The sequence below is a fragment of the Parasteatoda tepidariorum genome, chromosome 11 (genome assembly GCF_982258835.1).
Source record: "Parasteatoda tepidariorum strain Cologne lab strain chromosome 11, Ptep-v5.0, whole genome shotgun sequence".
In the NCBI taxonomy this organism is placed as follows: domain Eukaryota; kingdom Metazoa; phylum Arthropoda; class Arachnida; order Araneae; family Theridiidae; genus Parasteatoda; species Parasteatoda tepidariorum.
In genome coordinates this window covers 49,739,200-49,762,190 of record NC_141765.1, presented here as the reverse complement: position 1 = coordinate 49,762,190, position 22,991 = coordinate 49,739,200, and the positions used below count along the sequence as shown (strand labels likewise).

Sequence of the window (22,991 nt, the reverse complement as noted above, 5' to 3'; positions counted from 1 at the left end):
ATCACCAAATTAAGGGGTTTAACAAACATCCAAAATCGAAAAGTAATTTACAGCTTTTCAATATGTTTCTATCGCTGTATCGTAAAATGCGTAAAAACAAAAATCCAATAATTTTTAATTTTAAATTTCAATAACCACTAAAATGTTTTGCATATGGGTGTAAACATTTAAGAAAACAGGCAAAAATGTACGTAATGCGCTTGCAAACAAAAAAGAACTGCATAGAAATTTGTTTATCACAAATTAGTTCATATTCTTCCATACTATTTTACTGAGACATCTCGTATTAATCATAACTGACACAGTCTAATTCTATAATTTTAAGTAAAATTAAATCTGTACCATTCATTTGTTTAAGATAACTAAAACTGTTTAAATGTCATTGTTCGATTTATTTTTATTTTTATAGTAATTCCCAACCAAAAATGAATTAATTATAAGTAAAGAAAAATGCACAGAAATAAGTGCTTTAAGGTTAACTTTCTTGTTTATCTGGTTGTTTATTTTTAGCCGAAATTTAAAATATTTAACAGTATGAGATTCTAACTTTAATTCTTATATAACATGCTAATTTACTCATCAGGCGTCTCTGCATTTAAAACGAAGCATTCCAGAAGGACATTAATTTAGTTTCTGATCGTTTTACGCAGAATTTAGTCTAATTCTTTCAGAACTAAGTTTTTTTTTTGCTATAGATAAGTTCAAGATAAAAAGAAAAGCAAAAATTCACCATGCTTTTGTAATAACGAAGGAAAGTACATAAGTGATTTTACGATCCGGGCTTAGGTCAATTTGCATACATAAGTGGTAGGAAAATTTTGCAATTACCAGGCAGGAAGAAATTTTGTTACGGGCTCAAAAACACTCTATTCCGTTTACAGTGTTTTGAAACTGAGTTTCCGTTGTCTTTGTACAATTAAGAGATTTTTTAAATTTGAATTGTTTTCATGCTCTATGATTAAATACTAGTTTTCTTTTAGCTGCAATTTCAAATGATTTTGAAAACTTTTTTTTCTTTAAAAAACGAAAAGTGCTTTTTTTCCCTCCAACTTCCTTACTTATAATTTTCTTTGTATTTTATTGTACTATACTCTAGGAATTTTTTGGACATTGTAATTGATACTTTGTATTCATAATTAATTAGATTAATGGAGCATTTTCAAGTTAGATATAATTAATATTTTTTATTTAAATCCCTTAGAAAAGAAAATAAGGCATTTTTATGTTGACAGATGTAATAAACGCACCTGAGGTAGGAAATAAGGTTATGTTTTGTGCAAAAAATAATCTTATTAATAAATCTCAATTACAACCTCATTTACACGTCATGAAATCAACCACATATATTGCTTTTTTTACTTGATATCGAGTGAAATTATTTACACTTCAAATACACTTATTTGCTTGAAGTTCAAAAAAAATATCAAGTAAACCCAAAAAACAACCACCCTAAGCTGATTGCTAGATTTCCATTAACCTCAAAATTCAGTAAAACATCTTCATACACCTTAATTATACACTTTGGGAGGTTGTTCTTGAAATCAACTTCAAATAAACCTCAAACCTACCTTAATAACCCAAAACAGCCTCAAATAAACCTAGAAAATACCTTAAATTTTTGTAAGAGACTTTTATACGGAATTAGCACTGCAAACAAAAATCAGATGAAAGAAGAAAAAAGGTTTAGAGAGCAATTTAAGAAATATAGATCAGATTTAGAGAATATAGTACCTAATTAGAGCTAACGATTAATTAATAAACAAGATTCTAAGACAAGCTTTTGTTGAAAAACAATCTCAATATTTTTGTGATTTAGGATAACTCAAGTAAACTCAAATACATTTGTTAGGAAGGTAAATAAAAGTTTATTACTGTTATCTGTACATAATGTGCTTGTACTTTTTCAGATACCAATAGTTTGAATAATGTTTTATAGTGTCGTCATACATAAATCAAGACAGTTCTAGCTATTACTATTTGGTACGATAATGATATTTCTGGTAAAAAAACAACATAATTCTAGTTAATAAAACCAAAATACATGGAAGTTTCATTTAAATATTTTTCCTTCACATGGTAAAGGTTTTCCCGACATTCCGGTTTTCAAAATTGTAGTTTATATTACCATACTTTTAGCAAAAAAAATACAAAACTGAAAAGTAAGTTTAACCAGATTACTGTTTTTTTGCCATGCTCTAAAGTATCATTATCAAATTGTACCACATTTGCCAAATTTAATGTTGTTGTTGACGCATGCCAATGAGGCAAAAGGGGAGCGATTGTTCTTGTTTTCCAGTGACTCCATTTATGGCCAAGAATTCGACATCTGCCGCACCCATACGTCACACCCGTTTATAGGGTGGATCCATTCATACATCGATTTATTTTCCACAGATCGTAATTTTGACCTGAATCAGAGAACGATCAATCTCCAATTCAGTACCCCCAGAGGTATTGGTTTGTTATGGGAATATGGAGAACTTTAGGACTCGACAGATTTAACGTGCATCAATCACCATTTACAACACGGGGAGTCTTTGGCCGGCAGGGATCGAACCCACGACCACTTGGACATGAGCCTCGTGCCGTACCAACCAGGCTATCCCGGTCTACCAAATTTAATCACATATTATAAAGCAACATTTTATTGTTAATTTTGCAAAAATTACTACTAAATCACTTCAGTTGAAATTACCAAAATTTTGGTGTTCCCATAGAGTCAGGCATTCATACATATTTTCTTTATCAATCAGTTTGATCATAGGTAAAATTAATTTTATTTTACCCATTGGCAAAATGGGTATTCATTTGGATTTGATGGCGTTCACACGCTTTTCAACTGTATTCAAGAGTAATAGTGAACAGTGAGCATGCATCGTCATTCAATGCGTTGCTATGGCGACCGCAGCCGTTTTTATTTTTATTTTCACTATCAGGCATTTTTAATGTATTTGCATAATAATAATTTAAAGTACTTTTATATCCTTTTTATTATTAACGTATAATTACTGGTTTGAAGGAGATTTTAATATAAATATGAATGCTGAGGAAGGAAAAGTATTTTGTGAAGTCCTGAAACACGTACAGAGGCAAGATTTGAATACCAATCCGACGACTAACATCAATTGAGACAGTTTTTGCAACCCACGATTTAAAATGTGGTGTTTAACGGAGTCAATCCAGAAAGAAAAGGTATTTGACCAATTATGGGTAACCAGTCATCGTAATAAGGCTATTACAACTTTAATGTTATTTTATTTTTAATTTTTAAAATTAATTTTGAATTTGCTGAGCAAATACTTAAAAAGCAATTTTTTCCTTTTTCAGCTTGCAAATATTTCAAGTCCAGATGTGCGTTTACTTACATCTAACTTAGAAAAAATTCTACATAAAGGTAAGTTTCAGTTTGAGTATAGGGATATTTTTAATAATTATTTAAGTTATTTGAAAACGAGGTTGGAAAATTATATTCTAGGAAGGCTTTTCATGAAAACTAAACGTTAAGAGCAAAATCCTGTAGATTGTATATAATGGAGAAGAGCCAAATCCTATTAAAATAATTTCAGCTGGAGATACAAATTAAGGAATATAAAACGAGCAATTTTGTTTTTAGGAAATGTGATCGAAGGCATTATGTATCGATCGATATTTATCAGGGTTTTACAATGAAACTGACATTTTATTTTATATTGTAGTATGAAATGTAATGCAATTGTATAATTAAACTATTTAATCAAAATTTTGCAAGCTGCGTCGAAAAAGGGGGACTAAAATCGAAAAAAGGGAACTATAAACATGGAATACTCTACTAATTTCAACTGGAAATTAGTGCATAATTTCATTATTATGCAATAATAATTTTCTTAATTGATAATGAAATTTATGTGCTACAAATTGACCATTGGAAAATTTATCAATACATTTTTAAATACTGTTGGCGACAGAAATGTAACAATTCACCCACTTATTCTTCATACCAAAAATTAAAGCATTTTTTTCGTCTTGAAAAGTACACTATTATTCAATTCTCTGGAAGATATGTTAAGCTATGTTTTTAATTTCTAAATACTTAAACACCGTTCAATACCTGAATAGAATAAAAAATAAACGAATATGTGAAAAAGTCGTTCTCTAATTATATTGGCTTTGGCATCACCTAAAGATTATGGTACAGAGCCAATTAATACACTGTAAAAAGGAGATATTCAAATTTCACTAAACTTTCATCGTTTTTTACGAAACCGTTTCCTGATGTAGGATCTGAAGGAACATTTCGTCAATATAACATGATATCTATCATCACTTTTTCGAGCATACGAATTCCATCAATATTTTAATCAATAGAAATATTTCGTCACTCTAATACTAAGTTACTCTATTACTACTCTATACTACTATTCTATATACGTCACTCTAATACTACTCTAAAAAACTAGTAGCGCCAAATGTAGGCCATTTAACGTTGCGTCTTTTCTAATAATCATTTAATGGGGGGGGTCACCATAGAGCTGGATCAGCATTGCCTTAACAACACCAAAAGGACAAATTGAACAGAGAGATAAGTTACACGCATGTCCGAAGCGAGATTCAAACCCGGGAAGAAGACCAATTCCTTGCCCACTATACAGGCAGGTTGACTTTTTTCGTAACTTCATTTTCGATCGTTTAGCCTCCATCCTAATTTCGTCATTCTAGTTAACAATCTCCCACAATACACACCACGATGAAATTTCAAATTTGGAAACTTTTTCGTCACATGCTTGAGAGTTCAAGCTCTGTCACGAATCACGTGATTTCATAGCGAAATGATTCTCAAAATTAACGAAAAGCATCAAGGATTGCTGAATCGTCAAAAGCGAAAGTTTCCTTTTTGAGAGGGTACTGAGTCATAAATAATAGAGATATTGAATCGTAATTAAATGAAGGGGAAATAGTTTCTACTAAGGTACTTATAAAACTTCTAAAAAACAACTTTTTTACTGAGTTTTTTTTCAACATTTTTTAAAATTAAAACAGCCTTTCATTTCATCATTTCTCTGGCAATGCTAATTAGAAAAACAACTTACCCCTTTTTTAGCTTATTAAAATACTCGATTATAACTCTTTTTATTGTATTCTAGAATTCGATCTCAGCTTCACATATTAGAGGATCTTAGTAATGTAAAATGCAGAAATAAAAAACTGAATAAAAAAATAAAATCTAAAAGATTTTTTTAATGAAAAAAAAGATCAACGAAACAGACTCCAGATTCATAAGAAGCAAGTGTAACTGTAATAGCAATAATGCTTTTGGATGGGAGGCAGTACCATAAGCATGAAATTCTACATTTTTTTAAAATTATTTTTACTATTTTTTTTCACTCGGAGTATCCAGTTTTCTATTCTCAGCGTTCATAAAGAAAATCACATTAAACTCAGTTCGGTGAGCAAACGCATTTAATTAAATAGATTTGCGTTTACTTTTCAATGCGTTAATATTTTTTTCCTCATTTCATAAATGCTTGTTTCTGTATACCCTTCATTTTTCGTTCTTTTTTTTCTTTCTTCTTTCTTTCAATCTTTTCCGAAGAAAGAGCGTCATAATAATAATCCTGATTTTTTCCATTGTATTAGAAGCGCAATATTCTTTAGAAATCACATTCTGTGTCTCTAGTTATTTCTCCTGAGAGTTGAAGTGAAAGGAAAAAAAAATAAGATTTAAAAAAGAATTATTTAACAAAGCTATTAGCATTGCAAAAAATATAAGAAGATTTGAATTTGTACTTTATATTCATTAATAATAAAATTTTCAATACAGTTGACTTATATTTCTAGACTTTTATTTTTATTTAATGGTGCTTCATAATTTCAGGTGTTTTTTTCCCCTTAAAAATAAAATATTGTGATAAACGTGACTTAAATAAAATTTTAATGTGCAATACATTCCGTTAAAAATAATAGATGTAAAATTACTTCACTATTTCAAAATAATAAAATAGATAAATGATAAGTGTGGCTATTAAAACATAATATAATTTATTCTAATGATTTATTTTCAAGAAAAGTAGATAAGATCTATTTCAATTGCTAAGAAAAAATGAGAAAAGAAGGAATATGGGTATTATTATATATTAAAATACTTCAAATTGTTGAAACCGCATTTTTTAGGAAAAGAAAATGCATTTTCCTTTAGATTAAATGCGAAATTTTTTACAATCATGCTTTCAATGATCAAATGTCAAAATATCATTGAAAAACACACCAAAATTCCCATACATCAAAAGTTAGAGTTAAAATATAAATGGCATTTTTATATGCTTTGGTATGGTGCGTGATACATTAATTAACTTACTAATTAAAAATCTTATTACTAATTAAAATTAAAATGAACTTCTTTCCATTTTGTTTTGGTTCCTTAAAAGAGGAAAGAAGGTGGTAAAAATATTAAATGAAATGGTGGTAATTTGGCTTTAATGTCTTAAGTAATGTTTTCTTGCAGGCACATGTAATAGCGTACTCTATTAGTCAACATGAAACCAGGAATATTTGATGGCATCTGTAAATTTGTTTAAAATGTCACGTCTCTAAATTTGTTTAAAATTACTCCTAATAAATAGCCATTTGAGTCATAAAACAATAATTCCGGTCTTAATTGTTGTATCTAAAATTATAGTTTATACCCGAACAAACAATATGGATTTAGATATAAAAATAAATATATTACCTGGTATGTATATAGCATTTAAATTTCTGAAATCATCACGAATTTTATTTTTTGAACATTTTGTTTCTATTTTCTGTTTCTTTTCTAGGGGAAAGTCAAAACATAACACATATCTCAGTTAGAGGTCTATTACCAGATACAAGTCAGTTTATGACATACGAAGGCTCCATAACAATGCCTGGATGTCACGAAACCGTAACTTGGATTATTCTAAATAAACCAGTATACATAACAAAAGCAGAGGTATGACTACAATTTTCTTTGAAAATGCTAGTACTTGACTGTTTGTGTTATAATTGCATATAAAATAGACCATATTGTCAACATTATGCCTTTAGTTAGCAACCACCATGGCTCCTATAGAGGGTTAATATTACTCTTCACATATAGCTAATAAACAAACCGAAGCAGTGGGATAAATATAGATTCATAAAGGTACAAAGGTTCATCTAAGACAAACAGAAATACTACGTCATTTAAATTTGCTAGTTTTTTTAGGTTTTTTTGAAGTATTTTTACTATCCAAAATAAGACTTTTCCTAATCTGTATTAATTTCATTTCACTTAAAAAAAATTATATAATACTACGTGAGACTTTAAGGAAAAATAAATTACAAATTATACAACAGGAGCATGCTATTTTTAGGTATTTATTTACATGTGGAGGGAGCTTCCGGGCCACAGGTTCAAGGTTCTATCCTCAGACCGGGCAAATTTGTCTCAGCCTTTCATACCTTCAATAGATCGATAAAATGAGTACCAGTCATGCTTGGGTTTTATTAATGTTTAATTGAATTATAATCAATGCATTTTATGATCGAAATTGAATCAATTTTTAGAATGTGAGAACAGTTGAATTTGCTAAAATGACTACCATATTTTTTCCGCTAGGTACAAGGCATTTTGAAAATGAATTAAGCAATTTGAGTTTCATTAAAAATTTTACCTCTTCTCAAGAAAATTTTATCAGCATTTTGCCTACTGTCATTATTGAATAACGTTACATTTCAAATGAAAAGTACATTGTACCTTTTTAGAGATTTACATTCGGAAATATTCTTTGCGTCCTTTTTGCATTTTCCACAGTGAAAATGAATGAAATTAATATACAAGTGCTCCTTGCAAGGATGCAAAATTAGACCTATTTCACTAGCGAAAACTCTAAAATCTGCTGATGATATAAAAATAATTCATTACCTAATGCAACGTATAAAGTACAATTTCAGTGTTAAAACACTTAAAAGGAATTTAAGTTCTAAAAGTATTGATTTTGTTCTGAAGCATTTGTGGAAGTAATTTTTATTGTGTGTTTGGTATTCTTAGTTTTTTTCTTACTCAACCGAAAATTCAAAGAAGCTTTTTAAAAGTAAAATCAATATTACATCATGGAATATTTTAAAATCTCTCTCTAATATTTCATGGATTAAATGAAACCTTTTTGATCACTTTTTAATAAAAATTTAAATCAATATTTTGTCGATAAATTAATATCAAATATAAGTATTTTCTGATAAGTTTATTTGAAGACAAACAATATAGATTGCAACAACATAAGAAAAGCATAATTTTTTGAATTAAACTTTTATTTTGTTCAAACAATTTTAATCTAATTTAAAATATATATATTATTTGCTCTACTGATTACAAAAACTATTATGCTAAATGTAAGTACATATAATTTGCAAAATAAATAAATTTACCTACAAATTTTAAATAATTAATTTATCTATATTTTACATATTTATAACTAATATCTATATACTATCTATCTATAATAATACTAAATTACTAAATATATTTTCTTTTATATTTGAAAAAAAAACAAAATAATAGAAATACCAGCGTTAACATTAAGAAAACATCATTTTAGAATTAATTTTCTTTTTTGATCTAATGCTTTAAATGAATTTTAAACTATAGTTTGTTATTTTCTCCGATAATTATAAAAATTAGTATGCTTAAATTAATTTATATAATAATACTGTATATTCAATATAATTTCAACTACAATGGTGAAATTGTTATGTAATAAAATTAGTTTATTTATGAACCCCATTGAATTTGTTATATTTATTTGCAAAGTGCCGATTCAGAAGCCTAATTGCCCATCTAAAATTTGAAGGAATGAAACTTTATGTAAGAGAATCAGAACCCTTCAACTAGTAAAACAGTTAATGCAGCGCACTTAAGGATTGGCAAATAAGGTTTATATTCTGATTCAAATATTGGTTTTGGGGAGAATTATTTTTTATTCCCTTTCGAAACAGAATAACTAGTTACATTTAAATGTTTCTTTTGTAGAGTCTAACTTTTATAAATATAAGGAAAACTTTTCTGATTGTATTTACTTAGCTTGTCACATAAAATGTACCCTTTTTGATTCAATACACATCGACCAACCATTTGTTTCATTTTTGAAATATTTAAATAAAAATCAAAAATAAAAACGTTTAGTTGTTCTCCTTTCTATCGAACAGTTTTATTTCTTTTTTCGAACTGCATAGGTTTGGAATTTTATGTTTTCATATCATTATATATATATATATATATATATAGACCACTGATATTTGTACTGAGTTAAATATTGCGTTATATCAAATCTCACTTAATAAAAAAGTATCTTAACTTAAAAAATCCAACTATAGAAGTTTGAAAGAAAGTGATTTTTTTTAAAATAATTATTTAAATCGTTATAGTACACTGTTTTTCTATGAACATGAGAATTTAGGAAAAAATAAGAGATTTTTATCACAGACACTGTTTTTTTAGTTTAATGAAATAAAAATTCGTTTGTTTGCTTTATGTTATAATTTAATTATTATATATCTGCTGAAGTAAAGGATTTATGAATTTCGATAATCTCACAAAGAAAAATTATTTAATGTGTATATAAAAATTCAAAATTCAAAGGAATCTCTAGAAAAACTCTTTTTAACTCACAAATCTGGATAATTTCCAAAGATTAAAGTACAAATTTTAGTTTTCTTCAAAACGCGTCAAATGTAATGTTTAATTTTGTGAAAAAATAATGAATAGAATTGACAGTAGCCTTTTTATTTATAGAATCCCTATGGTATTGAATTTTAAAAAAAAATAATATTTTTAACGGAAAAATACATTAAATACTTGTATCAGAAAATATGCCTCACTTTTGTTTTTTTCTTATCTTTTAATATGATTATCCAAAAAGAAATAATTAAACTTAAAACAGTTTGAAACCTTAGCAATTAACAGTTTTCAAGTAATATATGAGAAAAATAATTTTTTTACAAAAATCTGTTATTTCTGTGTGAATTTAAAAATATTATTTTTTTAGATCTTGAGATTTCATTACTAAGATCTGTAATTTTGATCAATATAAAAATAGAAGTTTTAGTGGAATATAAACGATATTAACATTTATTTTTTATCGTATATCTAATTTAAAATTTTTATATTAATTGACAGACTACAGTTACTTTGGAATGTTATGTGAGTTCAAAGTAAATGCAAGTATTTGTATTTTTCAAGGTCTGTTATTTTACTGAGAGTCTAATTAGTTCCAATATTCTAAGGATTTAACACAATTAAAAACTAATATTTACCCCTATTCAAGTTAATACAAGATGTACAATGTTACATTTTATTTAGTTGTGCAACTTTTAATTTTATTTTCTGTATTTATTTTCCATATTTATCAATAAACCACAAATACTTCAGGAAGGCAAGTGGTTCAGAATTAAATGCAAGTATTTTTAAATAATAAACTATGTCAAATTAGAATGAGAGTTTAACCTGAATACCATATTTCAGTTGTTCAAAATATTTAATATCATTGATTTTAATTTCTTCTCAATTCAAAATTTGAGAGAAAAAGATCAACGATATTTCGTTTTATATTTGACGTATTTGGCAAGCATGCATTTCTGTACTTTTTGAGAAACTTCAATTATTTTGAAATGGCACGTAGCTCAAAAGTGAAATCATATATTTCTTTTCAAAGATTTATTATTGAAAATGGTGTAAGGAAAATAAAATGCTTTTAACCATTAACTTCAAATATTTTCTAAATATGGGCATATTGCTTGAGTTAGATTTCGTGGCATTTCAATAAAAAATGAAAACCGCTGTTTCAAGAAATGCGAAACAAGAAAATTGTATTAGAAAATCGAATTAAGACAATGCAAATTATTTCCTAGAAAGTCAGAATATGTGAATATATTTTGGAGCAGTTTCAAAGGTGTTGTTCATTAGCCAAAATCAAACATTCCCTTTTGAGAGTATCTCTCATTCATTCGAGTTTTGAACATAAGTCAATTACAGAAAATTATTCAGAAAGCGATATGATAACAAATGAATTCCCACGTGGTAAAGTGGAAATATTCCCTAATTTACTACTTAAGTAATAAATTATAAATTAACTCGAGCTTATCGGTATAGCTTTCAAAATATACAATGATAGAAAAGGCGTCTTAAGTTTCCGAAATGTTAAATAAATTTCGAAAAGCTTAAAATAAATTATTTATTAAAAGACCTCAGAGGTTATTATCAAATGATTAAGATCACACAATTGTTGTATGAAAGTTTTATTTACCCTGCACACTGCAACTTTAATCAAAGACAAATTGCAGCAATATGCGGACTTGTCCGAAATTAATTTGTAACTTATGATACAGTTGAAGCTTGTAATTAACACTAGAGCAGAAAACCAGAAAATTTTAGAATCTCATGGGTCTAATCTAGAATTGAATCAAGTTCGGCTTAATCTATAGTCGCTTATCAGTAAGAACTTACCCCTTTCACTCTACCCTTCAGGGGTAATCTACAGCCTGCAGGTAGAGCAAGCGACATCGCATTTTCACACCCTTTCCTATGAAGGGGGGTATGCACTTCTGTGAATGCAATTAGCTTCACTTGCAAAATTGCTAAAGCTCGTCCGAACAAAGCTTCTCTAGGGTAGAGACAGGGGTACGAAACTGAGCACTACCGTCAATCCAGTTTATTGTTCGTAAACTGTGAAATAGGGAATTGTATCATTTTCGAAAGAGATAATTGGTCGAACGATCGACCACCTTTCCTATTCGATTCTAACCTGAAGACCTAATAAGGGTTTGGTGTTCCCAAAGTAATTTTCGATGCAAAACTAGTGCAGGAAATATTACGCATAAAACTGAAAATGGACTCAGATTTGATTGTTAAGTTAAATACTGATTTTATTAAAATTTTCAACACCTTATACATTAAGATATGATAAAATTACATCGTATGTTGATACTATTAACACATAATTTGAAAACTTAATTACTTATGGTAGATTCACTTTAGAATGATGTGTTAACATATCTATTATAACTTAGAGAAAATATATTGGTTTAGTTTCTAAAATTTATTTCAGCCATTACAAATTATAAAATTTGTAATATTCATTAAAATGCAATTTCACTACCGTAGTAGTGAGTATGGCGTATAAAGAGTTTACAATATTTTTAGGTTACATTTGAAAGAAATTAATTTTTCAGTTGAAATAACTTGAACTCTATATCTTTTTAAAATAATATGAATTAAGTTTTACATTAAAAAATTATACATTTTAATACTTCCAGCGCAATATCAGATTATTAGAAATTATTTTTCTGACATTATTCAAAATGTATAATTTTTGTATACATTGATTCCAAAAAATATTCATTTCATTGGTACATTTTTCCTATACATAAGTTTTCTGCTGCAACTGTAAAGGATTGAAATTGCTGAATTAGAATCTTATGGTCTTTTTATTGCGTTTGTTTTTCAATTATACGTGCATTTAAAACAATAAAAAAAATTTCTTTCACTTCCTTTTTATTCAGTATGTTAAAGTAATTCCGAAAACTCATCGCAATATTAGTTGATGAAATGAAGCTTGAGAAGAGAAAAAGAAAAATGTGAGAGAAGTTGATGATTACAATTGATAATTTTAACATTTAGTGATCCAGTACACAAAATATCATGCAGAATGCTCTATAACTAAATTTTGTATAGCTATATTACATAAAAACCACAGCTTAGTAAAACACTTACTTAGTAAAACACTTACTTTAGTTTAATTACTACTTATTTAAATGAAGTGAATTCACTTTTTTTTCAGAAAGAGTTAAAATGATTAATTAGAAATAGGAAAGGATGTGTTTTCCGGTGTATTTAACCGTGTAGTTTTCAGACATATTTTACATCTTATATTGTTGACTATCTCATAATTCTTCTGTAATGCGTCTCTAATGATAGTTTCAAATAACCCATGTCTCAAAACACTTACAACTTGTTGATTAAACAGCTTCTCTTATTTATATAACATATCCATTGTAATAATTGAATCAAATCATATTCTTTAAATTTTCCAACTTTAGGAAAAAATAAATATTTTGTGTGTGCATTTTATCTGACGGCGTAAGATCACTTTTTTTGTTGTTGAAGAACTGATGAAAAAACTCTATATAATCTAAAAAATAACGCTATAGACGGAATCTAAATTATTATGTTAATATGTTTGAGGCTTTGGTAGAGTGATAATATGATTATACATATTATATATTAAACTTATATTCGAAGTTTCTATTATTATTTATTTATTATTTTAATGCCATTATATATATATATATATATATATATATATATATATATATATATATATATATATATATATATATATATATATATATATATAGAATATATATATATATATATAGAATATATATATATATATATATATATATATATATATAGAATATATATATATATATATATATATATATATATAGAATATATATATATATATATATATATATATATATATAGAATATATATATATATATATATATATATATATATATATATATATATATATATATATATATATATATATATATATATATATATATATCAGTTCAAAATGTGGAGAAAGCAGGGGAAAAATTACAGAACAATGAAAAAAGGGAAAAAAAAGAATAATAATAATAATAATAGCAAAATCTGGTAAAATGGACAAAAAAAATTTTGAAAAATTTTGAAAATTCGGAAAATAAAAGATTTAATCTTTTCATCACCTCACACATCCGCGAAAAAGAGTGCTTTTTAATATTGAATAAAGCCAAAGCAAAATATATCAATACAATAGTGCGAGAAGCAGTCAAAAACTTTTACCAAATAATTACAACAAATAAAATAGAACACAATAAGTAAAAATATATCACTTAAAAACAGAAAATGAAATATAAAGAAAAAGCAGACTGAAGCATGAAATTAAATCTATAAAGCGAGCAGCAAATCTAAATGAACTTAATGAACGGGAAATTTTTCATGAATGATTTAAAATATTTTCGTAACGAGATTGCCAGATTGCACAAAATGAAAACAAAAGCGTAAATTGAGCTAAAAGTGTAACTAGGGGAGTCAAGTGCGTTCTTGCTGCATTACTGAAGTGCGTTTGATTTGTTAGTTACCAAGGATAGGCCAGAAAATGGATGTACGCAAGATAATATCATACTGGATAACTTAAAGAAGTTGACAATATGTAATTTAAGGAAATAAATATTTATTTAGGGAAAAAATATGAAACAGAAAAGAGAAAGAAACATGAATTTCCTGCTTTCCTCATACTTTTACCCACGGAATTGCCCGAAAAGGATTTGCACATGGAAAAATTATATAAATTAACAAAGAAATTTTTTAGTAAATAATTTTAGCTACGGATTTGCCCGAAATGGATTGCGGGCAAAATATATATATATATATATATATATATATATATATATATATATATATATATATATATATATATATATATATATATATATGGTTTTTTCTTAGTAAAATAATGAAAATATTATGCAATTTATTGTATAAATAAAAAACGCTGAATCTAATAATAACACTTTAGTTTCGCATGCTTGGAATCTGATAAAGAACTTTGAGCTTGTAAACATTTATGCAATCATTCTTATAATTCTTCTCCTAGGCAGGGGTAGTTGTAGAAGAGGAATATAAGGAAGTGATTCACTAGAGATACTCTCTTTCTTTTCTTCTTCTTTTTTTTTTTTTTTTTTGCATGCAGTAATCGATCATCAACAGTATGGTCCATTTTAGATGGTAAGAGAGAAAATATTATATTGAGATATTTGTCATTCCACAAATATCTTTTATTGAGTAGTCTGAAAGATGTATTTTGTACATTTCTCAGAAATTCAGCAGGTCAGAATGCGGTGCATCAGGTTAAAATGTGTTTTATTTTGGCAGTTATTTCGAGGCACGGACATCGATTTTATGTATGTTTTGTTCATTCCGGATTCTCAGAATGAATTACGACACTTGCTTTGCCAAATTCTCAGAATTCTTTCAAGTTTTTCGATTTGCAAATCGCTTAGATAAAAGCTTATTTGTGATGCAGATAAAAGCTTTTACATTGAAAGGGAATTTAATAAAATTCTAGACGAAGAGCTCTCTATAGTTATAGCCAAAAATATAATATTCGATATATATATCCAATTACCCGAAAAAAACTAAAGAAAAATATTAATAATTTTGAATTGTTGCAGAAAATAATACATTTAAAAATTAATAAACTATTCATTAATAATATACTAATTAAATATATATATATATATATATATATATATATATATATATATATATATTGCTGTTGTTGTTGCTCATTTTTACGTCAGACTGGAGCCGCACAATAGGCTATTGGCAACGGTCCGGGAAACATCCCTGAGGATGACCCGAAGACATGCCATCACAATTCTGATCCTCTGCAGAGGGGATGGCACCCCTGCTTCGGTAGCCCGACGACCTGCACGCGAAGTCGAGCACTTTACTGTAGAACATTTTAACGAGGACCAATACCGCATACCCTCGGTCCCTACGCAGGCTGATCCAAGTGGTCACCCACCCGCACACTGACCGTAGCCAGTGATGCTTGACTTCAGTGATCTGCTGTTAGCCGAGTCTTAACGATCAGTCCACTGCGGAACTATATATATATATATATATATATATATATATATATATATATATATATATATATATATATATATATATATATATATATATATATATATATATATATATATATATATATATATATATATTTATATATATATATATATATATATATATATATATATATATATATATATATATATATGGGTCATTCTCACAAAAACAGTCATTTTCATGTCCCCAGTATATTTTATGTTTGTTTTACAACTTACGAAAAAAATTTTTTCAGGGAAAGTGTTCTTCAGAATGCAAGCTAACAAAAGAATAAAAATAAAATTATCAATTTTTATTCTTTATTAATTTTAGGTAATAAAAATATACCAATATGTCATTCCCTCACTTGTCCCCACTGCTGACTTAAAAAAAGAAAAAAATTGTTTCTGAAATAAAAAAAATTTTTTTCACAAATTTGTGTTTTTTATTTGAGAATATTGAAATATAGAATTCAGAAAATAAATTTTAAGTTTAATTTCTGATAAAAATATTAACACAGCACTATCTTAAACTTTGTCCCCAGTGTTTCGCGTCATTCCCTCACAACAATGTTCTTATCACCTGCAATCATCTTAGAATAAAAATATTTTAATAAAAACTTCAGAAGTTAACAACTGGCATCATAGAACAAAATTGCAGTATGTTTCCATCTTCAACTTAAAGAAGCTTTGCTGTGGAATAAATTTGAATGAATCAAACCAGGTAAAATTTTTTACATTTGTCATTCCCTCATGTCGTTTTTTAGAGTAAAATAAAATACAACTTCATCGAGAAAGTGGATAATTATATGTTGCTTTCTTGTATGAATATAATTGTATGTGATTGACTTCAGAAATTAATAAAGCCTAACTGTTATTTTTAAATTTTATTGAATTCGTCATTCCCTCACTAGTGTATAAAGTGAGGGAATAACGCTGAAGTGAGGGAATGATTCAAGCTGAGTATATTATTAAATTTTTTTTTGTTCAATCGTGCCAGCCAATTTTATTTCCCAAACCTGTAAAAACTATTAAATATATAAGACTAAATTATAATAAATATTAGATATGCTTAGTATGTTATCATTTTCAAACTTTAGGTAGATGTAACTTAGATAAAAACATGTATTAAAATAAAATATCATTCCCTCACTATTAGTGTCAGTCCCTCACTTTTTAAATAGTGAAAATAATTAATTTACTTATTAATTACTTTGAAAAATAAATTAATAAATTAATAAATTGATTTATTAAACTAATTAATTTATTTATTAAATTAATTAATTAATTATTATAAATTAATAATTATAAATTAATAATTATAAATTAATTATTTAAAAAAATAATTAATTTAAATATTAAGTATAATTTATAGGATATATACTTTCTTTATAATGCCATTACATATTTCTATTAATATAGAAAGTTTCAGAGCTTTTTATTCACTTTACTTTTTTGGGATTTTATGAACTGAAAAATGACAGTTTTCGTGAGAATGACCCATATATATATATATATATATATATATATATATATATATATATATATATATATATATATATATATATATATATATATATATATATATATATATATATATATTATATATATATATATATATATATATCCGCTTGTAATTCGTCAAGATATGATTATAATCTAACTGTTTAGGAAAAATAAGTACAGTGAAAGCACGTCTTAAGGACATTTTTTCACGGTGGCCATCTCACGCAGTTCTAGTAATTTTAAATTTTTTTTTAAAACAGAAAGAAAGAAATTGGGCTCTCTCTTAACTGGGCAAGAAAATAAACTTAGTTCTAAAACCCTTTTGAATCCCTTCATGGTGTACACTCCACATTTTAATGACTATTTCTTAACATTTTTTGAGTGAGTTGTGAGGTTTGGAATCGATTAAATAGCTAAGCAATGAGAGTAACGAATTTTGCTTGAATGAAATTTGTTTGAATGAAATTTGTAGTGTTTGAGAAGAAAGAAATTTGCTGATTACTTTGCAGTGTGTTCTTTATTGTCAGCAACTACTTTTTTCCAGCTCTCAATGGAGCTAGGTGTCTTATAGAAATATATTGATACTACCATCATCGCACGTTAGAGTTGTATATGGGGCAATCCATACAAAATTTACACCTATGATACAAAAATGATATAATTTATTTTTTTTATTGTTCTTTATTGAAAATAAATCGACACGTATTTTTGCGTTTTTGTTTAAATTGCATATTTTTGACTATACGAATTTTTGAAAATTTCGCTTTTTTGAGCACACGATTCTTTAAGTTATTTTTTAACGTATTGTCATCCAACAACAAAAATATTTAAATACACTTTCTTGAAGTGATTTTTCTCAAATTTTAAGAAAATCAGCATTAAAATATAAAATTTTTTGTTTTTGACATAAAAAAATTCAGTTTTTTAAAAAAACAACTTTTTTTTGCAATTTGGGCATCTTTGATTTTTTTTATATTTCGACAGTGTGAAGTATAATCAATAATGATATTAATTCCAAATTTTTGGAATGGTAAGACACTTTGTTCGAAAGATATAAACAAAACAGTGACGGCGCGCACTCCGCGTATGTATGTAGAATATGGCTCGACTGTTCTCGAACTCATCCGCTACCTACTAAACTAGAGCGCGGCGTGCGCGCCGTCACTGTTTTGTTTATATCTTTCGAACAAAGTGTCTTACCATTCCAAAAATTTGGAATTAATATCATTATTGATTATACTTCACACTGTCGAAATATAAAAAAAAATCAAAGATGCCCAAATTGCAAAAAAAAGTTGTTTTTTTAAAAAACTGAATTTTTTTATGTCAAAAACAAAAAATTTTATATTTTAATGCTGATTTTCTTAAAGTTTGAGAAAAATCACTTCAAGAAAGTGTATTTAAATATTTTTGTCGTTGGATGGCAATACGTTAAAAAATAACTTGCGAAGTCGTGTGCCCAAAAAAGCGAAATTTTCAAAAATTCGTATAGTCAAAAATATGCAATTTAAACAAAAACGCAAAAATACGTGTCGATTTATTTTCAATAAAGAACAGTAAAAAAAAATAAATTAAATCATTTCCGTATCATAGGTGTAAATTTTTTATGGATTGCCCCATATATTATTATGAATTGAATTCGGAGCCCTTCATTAGCAAATTATTCATAGAATGTTTTTTAAACACTATTATTCCTATTTTAACACGATTTTCACCCTTTTGTGAGATTTTTATAGACAAAATAATGGAGTAATGAGGAAGAAAAAATTTTCATATGGAGTTAGGGGAGAGAGAATTTGGCTAATTTATGGTTAAATTACTGTGCGCTCTTACAGAAAAGGCGTCTTATAAAAAAATATTGATGCTATCCTTATAACATGTTAGAGTTGTATTTCATATTATGAATTGAATTTGGAACCTTTCATTAACTATTTATTCTTAGAATATTAATTTCTTAGAACAATTATTCATTTTAACATGATTTTTCATGCATGGGAGTTTTTAATATATTAAATAACGGAGTAATGAGAGTGACAAATTTTCATGTTGCGTTTGGAGAGAGAGAGAGAAATCGACTAATGATTGATTACATTACTGAGCGTTCTTTATTGTGAAATCATAGTATCTAACAACTAATTTTTTTCAAGAACTCAATGGTGCTAAACGCAAGATGGAAAGATATTGACACAATTTTTAAAACGCGTTTCATACTTCAAAATGATATCTCATATTATAAATTGAATACAGTTCATTAGTAAATCCTTCAATGAATATTAAACAATAGTTGAGTTTGCAGTAGAATCAATATGAAACGAGTTATGAATTATGTAACTGAGAAATGTAAATGAATAATGTGAATAACACAGAAGATTCCTTTTATACATTTTTTTTTTAATTTAAATTATGATAAATTTCAATAAGGAATTGAAAAAATATTAGAATAATGCCTTATTTCTAAATGTGACTTGGTTTAACCATCTTATTAATTGAGTAAAAACAGCTTACAGCATCATATTTCATCATTAGCTTGTCCTTCTCCGAAGCGGACGCCTCTTCTAACAAGACAATTTATTCCGGTCTCGAGGGTGCTCACTTTACCGAGGATTCGATATACTATAAAATAAGGATAAAATAATGCCATGAAGTAAACATTCTAGTTCAAATCGTTGAACAATATGATTTATACTATGAACCTTTCGTGATAAGCTGTCAAAATATTGTAATAAATTTGTTTTCTTAAAATGGATGCAATAAGTAAAATTTTTTGTAAAAACCATATAATTATCTAAGACTTTCTATTTTTCAAAAATCTTCAAACATATTTCTGAAATGGAGTCTGTTCCTAGAACCTCAAAAAAGTTTCATTTGCAATGATGAGTTTGCAGAAAATTTGCATAATTCATTAAAATATTGGTGGCATGGTTAAAGCTTTTACTAAGATGGGACACCGGTATCCCCTTAATGCAATTATTTTTCTGATGCTCTAATTGTGGGTAAAAAAAATATTTTAGTATTTATTATTTAAAAAAGACAGTCTTATTGTTACATAAAAATCCGTTAGATTCTCGGAATTATCTTGATTCCAAAATATAAAATCCAAAAGAGTAGTTCGATTTTTTTTTCATTCGTATGAAAAAATTTATCAATAATTAATTTTGTAAATTAATGGAATATTAATGATAAATAACTGTTTTTCTTAGATAATCTAAGCAATTAAGGACAAATTTGAAGAAAATATTGTTTGAAAGTGAGCTGTGTAGGAACGATTTTTCCTGTTAGCAAAAAACGACAACAGTGTTTGTTGCTATATTTCATAACCATAAATGATTAAAATGCTAAATATAATATTTTTCACTTTTTTAATCTAGAATAATACAGAAAAATTAAAAATATATAAAAAAAATATGATTCATAAAATTTATAAGTAAAATGGCTAAATTTTTCATAAATATTACTTCAAAAACGAATCTTACATATTTTAAATTTATGTACAATTACTTTTTATGTATTCATTTAATAAGATACATTTGTAAATAATACTTAAAATACAGCCATTAAAGAACATTAATTTTAAAGCAAGTCTAGAAAACAATAAATAAATTTCCAAAGAAAGCACAGGTAGATAATTCATTTTTCATTTTATTTGTAAAAATATTCATATAGAGGAAAGAAAAGGCTAAGGCAGAAACAGCATTTGAACTGAAGAAAGATAGGGACTCCTCTTTGCCTTATCTATGGATTTTTCCCTTTTTTTCTTGTCAGATTCAGAGAAAAAGTGAATTTGACTAGTAAGGAGAATTTCTCTTGCGGCAAAATAATAATGTTATCCTTTCCCTTTAGGGACCTTCTTGTTCTTATCATTTTTTTTCGAAGCAAAGAATAGAGATGTTGCTCTTTCCTGTTGGCAAATCGTTATATTTATCACTTAAAATCATATATTCAAAAGCAATGATGAACTTTCATTTTTAGTTTTAAATTAGTGTATTATTGTATTATTTCCTTGCATTAATTATTAGTTAAAGGGAGACTAACGATTGAATTTTTATATATGTATATATATATATATAAAAACACGAAAAGTATGGAGACAAAACAAAATTTAGCAATGGACAGTTATCAGCGAGAGTTTTTTAACCAGGAAAAAAGTACTAGAGACAAAACACATGATTTTGTTATAGCTAAATAAATAGTACAGTGAGAATTGTTAATTTGGTAAGTAAGATAATACGATAGATATTAGAATATGTTAAATTGCATTTTAACTTAACTATAACTTAAATACTGACTTAAATTTTAGTTTATTTTTCGCAACACATATATAACAGTATCGAGGTTTTACATTATGAAGTTTTATTTTTCTTTAATTATATTTTCATCTCCAAATATAAACAGTTACAATTTCAAAAATGAATATTTTTATTCAAATATCAAAATTGTATAAGTTCTATATTATAAGCTATCCTATATATTTATTTACATGAAATTATGCAATTTTCGAACTATATTTTTGAACCATGGCAAATTTACTGTTGTTTTTTCAAAAAAGTTTATTGAATATTCGATAGTACATTAACTGCAATGAAAAAGCAAAAGTTTTAGACTTCTAAGCAATACGCTCCTGGAAAATGTCTATACGGAATATTATCATTTTTTTCTGTTATATTTCAATTGAACTCGAAGAATTTTAATTAAAAAAATACATTTAGTTTTTATAATACTTGCCTTGTAATCCTTATAAATGCTAAAAAACATTGCATTTTTGCATTTGTTTTTATAGTTTACAGAATCAAATACTATTTTTCATAATTGCAACTTTAATAAATTCAATATATCTCAAATTGACACAAGCATTGACGTAAAATTTTATCGTATAAAATACGTTTAAAATGGTAAACGTTTCAACTAAACGTTATTTAAAAAAAATTTTAAAAAGGGAGGAAAAACTAAAAATCACATGCAATTTAATTCTTGTTTTTTTTTAATAAATTTTATTTATTTATTTATTTTGTTATTTATTTTTGCTTTACTCAACCAGATAATATTTTCTATCAAAAAAATACTCATTAAAGGTTAACTTATGTCTGATTTTGGAGCAAGCATTAGCGAAAAATAGTTTTTAAAATCGTCTTGTTAATTTTTAAACTGGATTCATTCAATGAATGTAAAAAAATTCTATTTGCATTTGTTTTCTATTTTTAAACAATTATTTCTTAAATATTATTTAAGATTAATAAATTTTTAACATACAATGGGATAATTAATTATATTTTTTCCCAAGATGCTTCGAGAAAAAAAATTCTTATAAAATCATCATACTATATCGTATTTTAAGAATTAGAATATCAGAATCATAATTCTTGTAATAAAACCAAAATATACGGTATATAAACCATTCATTCTGGTTTTCAATTTCCTCAAAGGCTAATTTTACTGAAGAAATTATTTTTTTCTATGCTCTAAGGTAAGTTAAAATTACCGAATTTCTCCATATTTATCTACTTTTTATATACATTAGGAAACAATATTTTACTGTTAATTTTACCAAAATTAATACCAAGGAGCTTCGGTAAAATCACCACGTTTTTTTGGTGTTTCCATAGAAACAGAAATACTTTAAACCATATTGAAAGTGCCCCCAAAACCACATTCTCATGCTTTTGAAGATACTTTTGTGCTCAGTGTAATATTTCCTATAAAACGTTTCTGAGTATTATTACTGTATAATTCTCCGGAATTCCCATTTGATAACAATAATACAGAGAACAATCTGATTGCTTCCTTTGAAATCCTGGTGA

The 22,991-nt window shown here is 26.7% G+C and overlaps 1 protein-coding gene across 4 annotated transcripts in view; it reads left to right on the top strand.

The window, feature by feature from the left end:
- LOC107451043 (carbonic anhydrase-related protein 10) overlaps nt 1-22,991 on the top strand; it is a 369,106-nt gene that overhangs the window by 326,366 nt on the left and 19,749 nt on the right. For all 4 annotated transcript variants that reach the window (XM_071187552.2, XM_071187551.2, XM_071187554.2 and 1 more), the window contains 2 exons: nt 3,328-3,394; nt 6,792-6,946. In XM_071187552.2, the coding sequence (XP_071043653.1) occupies nt 3,328-3,394; nt 6,792-6,946 (222 nt within the window). The remainder of the gene's footprint in view (nt 1-3,327; nt 3,395-6,791; nt 6,947-22,991) is intronic.